General features: G+C 41.7%; 1 protein-coding gene across 1 annotated transcript in view; it reads right to left on the bottom strand.

Annotated features, from left to right (window-relative positions):
* Positions 1-2,553: 2,553 nt before the first annotated feature.
* The window catches only part of slc8a3 (solute carrier family 8 member 3), a 17,238-nt gene continuing 11,381 nt past the window's right edge, over positions 2,554-8,410 (bottom strand). Inside the window, exon 2 of the mRNA XM_015041608.1 lies at positions 2,554-6,879. Coding sequence (XP_014897094.1) covers positions 5,009-6,793 — 1,785 coding nt within the window. The 5' untranslated portion in view covers positions 6,794-6,879 and the 3' untranslated portion in view covers positions 2,554-5,008. The remainder of the gene's footprint in view (positions 6,880-8,410) is intronic.

Below are 8,410 nucleotides of genomic sequence, written 5' to 3'. Positions count from 1 at the left end.
CCTAAATGTTAATCGGAGTCATCACAAAGACTAAACCCCTCCACCCCCACCCCCCGGCGTCCCCCCCAAAAAAATTTACTTTATTTTATTAACAAAGCTATCTCTGGGCTGCACACCGTCTCACCTGTAGGAGAATATGAATCCTTTGAGAATGTATGGCGAGGCACCGTCCCCATTAGCAACACTTAATCCTGCTTCTATGAGCCACTAAAGGGAGGAGAGGCATTTAATTATCATTATCTTTCTTTATGTGGACTTAGCGGCGAAACCACCAACAGGAATTTTAATTTGTTGGCATTTTATTGTTTTCATACCAAACAGGGGTACAACCCAGTGAGAAATCATTAAAGGCGTTATTTTACATTGTATATTTTCCAGGACATAGGGTTATTTTACAGCACAGCCAAATGACTACTGCTACATATATGAAAAACATTTAGAAAGAAAATTCACTGTCCATAGTAGACACCGTGAAATTGGCCTTGGTCTCTTTAAGATGCTCCGACACTTTCGGACACTCCGCCTTCAGCACGTTGTCGCGACAGCGTTCATTCTTGATGCCATTTATATCCGTTTTAGGAGAGGTGTAGTCCAACATCGGCGCCGTTCCACCAGGCTAAGACTGCGTTCACACTGCAGCCTGTAGTGACCCAATTCCGAATTCTTGACGTAATTCGACCTGTATCTGATCTTTTAATTTCTGAACAACACAGGTCGGATTCTTTTCGAATGGGACCCGGGCCACTTTGGGTATCCGATACGTATCCGGTTCAAACGTGACCTGACGTCCAGGTCGCATTCATTCGACCTGAACGTCACTGATACTCGACAAACGTTACTATTCTGTGTCCTGATACGCAAACGGGAAGAATAACAACAACCATGATGGACTATAACGAGGATTAATTTGTTTATATGCTGCTCCGGTCGGACAACAACTTTAAAATCGTAAGCTATGCTCCACCGTTAGCGTCCATGTTTACTTCCGCACACTAAGCACGTGCTCTGTGTGTGACGCCACACTTTCAGGTCATTTGCAGTTCACACTGGAGAACTATACAGGATGTGTGAACGACCACTGCAAAAAATCGTTATTGGGTCACTTCAGGCTGCAGTGTGAACGTAGCCTAACGCTATTTGCTACTGCCGCTAGGCAACTCATTAAATAAACAAGTTCTTAAGCACCCCTGAATGGTTGCCACGGGAGATGCAAGGATTCCTTAAACATGTATGAAAGAGTCAAAGCAACTCTGAAGCATGTGTTCGATGACGGAATGCAATTTTCTACTAAAATATTAGCACACCAGCTGAATGGATGCAAAAATGTGCCTTCGGTCATATGTAATAACTTAAAATATGTGTTCTGATGAGATTCACAGATTAAAAGTGCCGTTTGAAAATAATATTTTGTTCCCGAAACAGACATTCTTTTTATTAAGCCCACATTTCTGCATTAAAATATGTTTTTTTATGGTCTTATGTAATATGTTAATCCTAAATGTCATATTTTTCATTATCTGTAAGTGGAAAATCATCACAGTTAACAAAATAAATGCTGGAAAACATCATTCTGCGTGTAATTAATCTTTAATGTTAATGAGGTAAATGAAGTTTTCAATAATACTGTGATTTATTGAATATGATTGTGTGGTATCATCTTGCCTTTGCATGGGCCGTGTTATGAGACCAGTATAAAAATATGGAGGAATAAAATACCAGCTTACACAAAGATCCAATCACCTAAAGTACAAAAGCAACAATTAACTAAACTACTGAAAACAGACATTTATGTAAACTGCATACAAATACACACAACCCTTTTGCAGTCTTATATGTGGTCGATAGCAAAAGAACCAGCAAAATGAGGTGCTAAAGGGAACCAGATAGAGAGCATTGTGTGATTGTGTGCTGAAGGGGATTAAACACTCGGCCTCTTCTCACACACGCCGCGCTCTGCCTTCATCTACTCACTACGATGGCTTCACACCAAGAACTGTTTTAACCTTGTAACAGAGGAACTCCTTCTGGCAAGAGAAAATACAACATTTCCCTGGTTAAATATGAATGTAGGGCAGCGGAGGCAAACACGTTTTATAACAATCTTTTTGTCCCACAGAGAGAGAAAAATGACTCTGAGGAGAGGGTTTTAGGTTGCAGAAGAACCAACGAGGTAATTTTGTCTTCTGTGAATTTTCTAAATATTCCTTTTCCCTGAGAAAATGAATATTTTGGAAATGTTCATGTCAAACTTTTGGCATGATTGTGGATAAAGTGGTACTCTTTGGCAGCTTTTTTATTGGGAAAAAAAGAGATCATTCGCTCTCTTTTTTTTCTTTTTCTTTTTTTTTTTTTTACAATTTAAGATTGTTGGAAATGTTGGAAGCTCAAATACAGATCCGGTCTTCTAGGTGGATTGCAGAGATACAGTTTCTTTTTGTTAGGAATTAAACTGAATTAGTTCCACCATATTTTGATTTATATTGCATCACATTTATTCAATAGTTTGTGTTTATTTTTTGCTTGATATAATGAGTTTGTTTTTTTTGGCATGATAGTTCCTTGTTTAAGAATATTGTCCCCATAATAACTTTGGTTATTAGGCCTTTCTTTGCAGTGAGAACGTCAATGACTGTTTTTAATCCGTTATGACAATTCTTTAGATTGGAGGGCAATGTGTTGCTTTTTGATTTATTTTAGTCTCACTTTGTCAGATTGGGTCTTTTTGGTCATTCCTTGATTTTTACGGTAACCTTGAACCTCAGCCCCAAAAATACGATTAATCAGAGCTAATTCACGATTTGAATAGCTTTTCCTCTAAATAAATGACATCGTCATTTGAAATGTTCAGTTTCTATTTACTCAAGCTATTCAGACTAATTAGTTGAATTGTCTTCAGTCGATTTGTTTTAATTTTTTTACTGGATTAGCCTCTGCATTGATGCAGCTTCTGTTGAATCAATACAACAGGCTGATTTTATTTATAGAGACACCTACTGTTTAAGAGAAGCACTGTGGTGAGTGAAATCTGCTGAAGGAAGTAGAAGTAAGACAGGAACAATGGTGATGTTCATGCCAGAACTGGGTCGTAAATGGACCGAACCAGCAGTACATCTGAGCCTGAAGTATGTAGAAAGATTGGGAAAACAGCTAGCACAACTTCATCAAGTGGTATGCAAAAAATTACAAAGATAATTCATAGGAACATTGTGTTATTAGAAATAAAGGTTTTGTCTGTAACGTGTAACATGGTTTTCAAAATAATTCATTTGTAACAGTCGATATTTAAACAAAAGATATTTTAAGACATTCTCATTTGTGTCAAAATTGATACGAACTGATTCATTGTGATGCACAGGAGCCGAGTCCAGAGAGAGATGTTATCGCTTTCTCTGCTAATAAGTAGCCCTGCCACTGAACACATTGGTTATTAACTACACCGCTTTTCTAAGGAAAGACAAGTGTTCCTCAATAGCGCTCTGTAATTTCGTCATTTTTTTTCTCCCCCTAAATATCCAGCAAATTATTATGCAGTCTGATTATATTCAAGATCTCTCAGAGTTAACCAATTACAGTACGCCTTTTTTTTCTTTTCTTGGATTTACATCCCCTCGGTAGAGGAGTGCGGCACGATGTGAGACTCTAACATTCAGCACGATATGCAACACAGGAAGCAGATCGATAAACCATCATCATCACAACTGCATCACCACATCTCCTCCCTGTATTCCCTCAGCAGCCTTCAGGTCCAACCCAAAAGCCTCTCCCACATAAATCAAGTAAAATCCAGAGTGCTCAGCAGGTCCCTGGAGCATGCTGATCACCCAACACTCATCCACCTGCCATTGTTCTCCGGGGCTGTCTCAGCCCTCACACTGCAGCCCAGTCTCTGCCAGTTAGGTCCATTTGGTAGAGAATGGGGGAACAGCAGACACTTGTCTCTGTGGCTAAGTGGCTGTAGGTCAACATGTACAACACGAGTGCCTGCGAAGGTGCATTCCAGAGACGCCAGAATCGTAATGTGCTGGAATGTTGTCCAATCGACAAACGCTCTCTATGCCACAGCACAGTTTGCTACGATCATTTTAACACTACCAAATGTTGCATGACTCTGGTTGTTGTAGTCCAGCATTATAGACAGATGGTAAAGCTGACAAGACTACATAACATACCCGCTTTACGTAAGACATCATTACCAATCACAGCATTTTTATTGATGGCTCCGCTCAGAAGAAATTAAGCCTTCACATGTCATAATTCATTTCAACACCATCCACCATCAAACGCAAAACACTGTCACACACTGATTATATAAATCAAAGCCAGACCTTTGACCTTGGAAGTGAATCTCTCTTCTAACTCAGCTTCTATCCATCCACTCTACTCTTTTTTTTGTCAGAGGAAGTTGACAAGGCATGAAGAGAACATGGGGAAAAAGGGAAACGTGCAAAACTCCGGGGATGGAGAAAACAAAGCAGCAGGGAGTTGAAGGGCAAAGAGAGGGTTTACTTCAGGACTTCCTGTTTCCATGCTTGCGTGGAATCTCCAGCACATGAAAAACAGACGGTTGCTGCCAAAGCTGTCTGATGAGAGGAAAACTCTCCACACAGAAAAAACAAGCGTCAGATGAGTGTGTTTGCTGTCTAACTAACGAGAGAAAAACGGGGAGTCAAAATTCACAAAGTGGTGAGTAGAAATGCCATATAAATAGGTAAGATTTGTATTGTATGTCAAAGAATGAGCTGAGCCTTTGGAGCAAAACAAAGTGCCGTTTCCAGCAGACTGCTAAAGAGCACTGAAGCTTAAAGCTTATGCATGTTTAAATGCAATATAAAATAGAAATTAAAATTGTCGAAATAATTCTCAAGCTATGTTATTTAATTATGAGTCCAAAACACATTGTATTTTTGATCTAGAAGCCTTGATCTGTAATAATCAGCCACTGACCAATGAACATCAGCCAATAAAATTTAATAGAAAACCAACTGCTCCAAACACAAGAGGATTCTTCTTACCAGGTCTCGTCGTTTTTGAACTCAAGTTCTCCGTAGGTGTCTTCAAAGTCCTCCCCTCCGCCCTTGGCAAGTCCCTCCACTGTGCGATAAGGCACAATGACAGTTCCCCTTGCTCCAGAAGTCCTCAGCACTTTCACTTCCATAATGCCGATGCTCTCACTGATGTGAACTGAGCCACTCTCAAACGTGAAAATGCCTGAATGATCGTCATCCAGAATAGTCACTGTAGCCACAGTGGGGAATCCTAGGATGGCCTTTGGGTATGGGAGGCTGTTGGCAGACAACACCTCGTCTTCAGTTTCCAAGACCCGAAGATTATTGAGACGCACAAAGAAGTGCTCGTCCTCTTCAAAGATGTCATCGTCTATGATGCCAATGCTTATTTCTTTGATTATCTCCCCTGGTTTGAACACCACCATGCCCTCTGTGAACTCGTAGTCTGCTCCAGCATTAGCCGAGCCGTCTTCTGTTTTATAATCCACGTAGATCGTCTTGTTGATGTCGCCACCTTTTCTAGTGACAGTCAGGATGGCAGCACCGCAGTTCTCAAGGCACTGGTAGGCAGCAGGCTCAAATGCTATCCGAGACACGTACTCTTCGGGTTCCTCCACGTGCACCTCTTGCACACTGGTGCTCTTCTTTGCTTGTTCTGCTACGTGTTTCTTCAGGATATTCCCAGCGCCTGTCATCATTCGAGTGGCCTGGATACGGTAGAAGGCACGGCTCTTTTGCTGATGTGAGAGAGCGTAGTAATTAGCCATCTCAACCAGCTGATCAAGATCTTTCTCTGGGTGCTTCTGCTTTAGGTCCTTTAAGATACGAATCATATCCCGACGGGACTCATCTACTTCTTTGCTCTCAATCAAACCAATCAGATTACTGGTTGCACTTCCATCCATAAAGTGAGAGTTGACCATCTTGCCGTCCATCTCAATCCCTTTGGAGCGTTCTGTTTCCGTCTCAATAATAACACCCCTGTGTTTGTCAGTGCGATATTTCTTATGCATAAACTTGTAGAAGAGCAGTCGTCTGTCTGCTACCCAGGCGAGTAGGACGCATATGGGAAAAAAGGATAGTGTGACCAGGCCTTCCCAGACCTGGACTACATTTGGAGAAAAAACAGCCAGGATCATGTAGAGCCAGATGTAAGCAAAGATACTCCAGCCTGCTGTGACAAAGAAAACTCTCAGGTGTTTGACCTTGCGCACTTCACCTTGGGGAATGACGGACACACAGAGGCCAATGATGACAAACATATTGAAGGCTGCACTGCCAACAATTGTCGATGGACCAAGTTCACCAGATTTGAACTCATGTCCGCAAACTTCAATCACAGAGAGCAGAATCTCGGGGGCAGATGAGCCCAAGGCCATGAGAGTAAGGTTGGAAACTGTTTCATTCCACACCCGAATTGTGGTCGTCGTCGTTTCCCCGTTGGGCCTTTTGATGACAATTTCTCTTTCTTGGGAGGTGATGACCTCAATGGCTGCCATGAAACGGTCGGCAATGATGGACACACCAAGAAACATGTAGATCATGGCCACAAAATAGACGATGACCCGAGCAATCTTGTCTCCCATGGACGGATCCTCGGGATACCAGATGGGGAGGATGATCCCTGTTTGACATTTTGAGTTGCCCTTGCAGGTGGCATTGTTGGGGCTGAGTAAAGGGCTCGGAGTAGTCCGGGCCTCTGTACAAAGGAAAGCTACGGCCACAGAGACCAGCCCCAACCAGAGGCAGGCTGATGTCCCTGGTTTTAGAGGCCTTGAACCCTCCATGCACCCTTCTTCGTCTTAAGGGGCCTTGCAACACGAACAGTCCCTCTGGGATCCAGCACTGGGCTGTGCTTTCTTCCACCCACCACCTGCCAAAGAGAAACAACAGAAAATACACGATGGTTATTTTGCAGCTTTTTGACGGAAATGCAACGTTTTCAGCATCACAATAGTAACAATATTCAGACAAAGACAGTTATGACGAAACAATATCACCACGATGGATTCTTGTTGGATTTGTAATTAATAATGATTACAGACCTGCACACATACTTGGAATGCAGAGTGCATTTATTGACTGAATTCAGAGTGAATGGAGAGTGACAGTGAGCAGGAATTCTCTAGTATTGCCACAGATTCTTAATTAGATTTTGGCGAAGGCACTAACACATGAAAAGGCTTTGATTTCAACCGTTCCATTGCAGCTCTTGCTGTGTGTTTAGGCTTGATGTCCAGTTGTGAGACAAACCTAAGTCTCAAGCCTTCAAGCTATCTTAACAGCTTGAGACTTAGGTTTTCTTTCAGTATTGGCCTGTATTTAGCTCCATCCATCTTCCCTTCAATTCTGACAAAACTTCTGTGTTGTGTCAATGATACTGCCACCATTGTGTTTCACTATTGGTGTGTGTGTTGAGAGTGACACCAACAGTTTTGCTTGTAGGCTGAAAATCTTAACACCGGTCACATCTGACCAGACACCCTACGTCTACACCTTTCCTATGTTTCCTAAATAATGACAGTTATGTTGTTTCCATTGTGATTTCAGTCTTGATTATAATACTAGAGGTTACCAGTGAGGTAGAAAATGAAGATCTTCACACACAATTTTTTTGGACCTCAAAGCAATATTTGGTGAACAAAGTTTAACTGAAGTTATGTATGCGCATCCAGTGGTGCAGATTGTTTGAAATCTCTGGGATAGCACTCGGGTCAGAAGAAAATGACTCACTCAGCAGTGCTACTGAATGAAGAACTGTCCCAACTGTGAGAGCGTGACAACAAGCAGAAACACAAAAGCTCATCAAAAAACACACTGAAACTTAACACAACGATAGAAAGCAGCCTTTCAGTTCAGACGTCCAAATTCATAAAAGCTCAATCAAAGCATCTAATGCACTTCTTAGACCCTTAATGGTAAAGACTTAAGTCTTCTTTAAGTCTTAAGTCTTCTTACTCTCCCCCTTGCTGAGGCAAGGGGGAGAGTAATGAACAAGTGACCATCCTGAACTTAATACACGCTGGGATTTATTGCAAAGACTATCACCTCAGTTATGGCTGATTATTTAGTGTTTCTGGACAGTCTGAACTCTCCATGCCCTCCACGGCACTTCAGGATCCCTGGGGCTCACAGACTGTGAAGTCTCAGTTTAAGTTTACAAAGTACAAAGTATTGCAGGCAACCATTCTGTCCTGAAATCAGTAGAGGATTTTGGTTTTTACTAGTCTGACACTTGTTTCTCTTTGCTTTGGTTGACCTAAATCTGCATTTAAACTCAACTTTGTACCTTAAAAATGCATCCCTGTGTCCAGATACCGGGCTGAAGCATTGGATACTTTGGGAAACACTCCAACACTGCATCACATATTATCTTTTTAGAGCAATGTCAATCTTTTTTTTTT

This window comes from Poecilia latipinna, unplaced genomic scaffold (assembly GCF_001443285.1).
Source record: "Poecilia latipinna isolate Pla-1442-1.1 unplaced genomic scaffold, P_latipinna-1.0 Scaffold559, whole genome shotgun sequence".
Classification (NCBI taxonomy): domain Eukaryota; kingdom Metazoa; phylum Chordata; class Actinopteri; order Cyprinodontiformes; family Poeciliidae; genus Poecilia; species Poecilia latipinna.
This window is presented reverse-complemented; position numbering and strand designations above follow the sequence as displayed.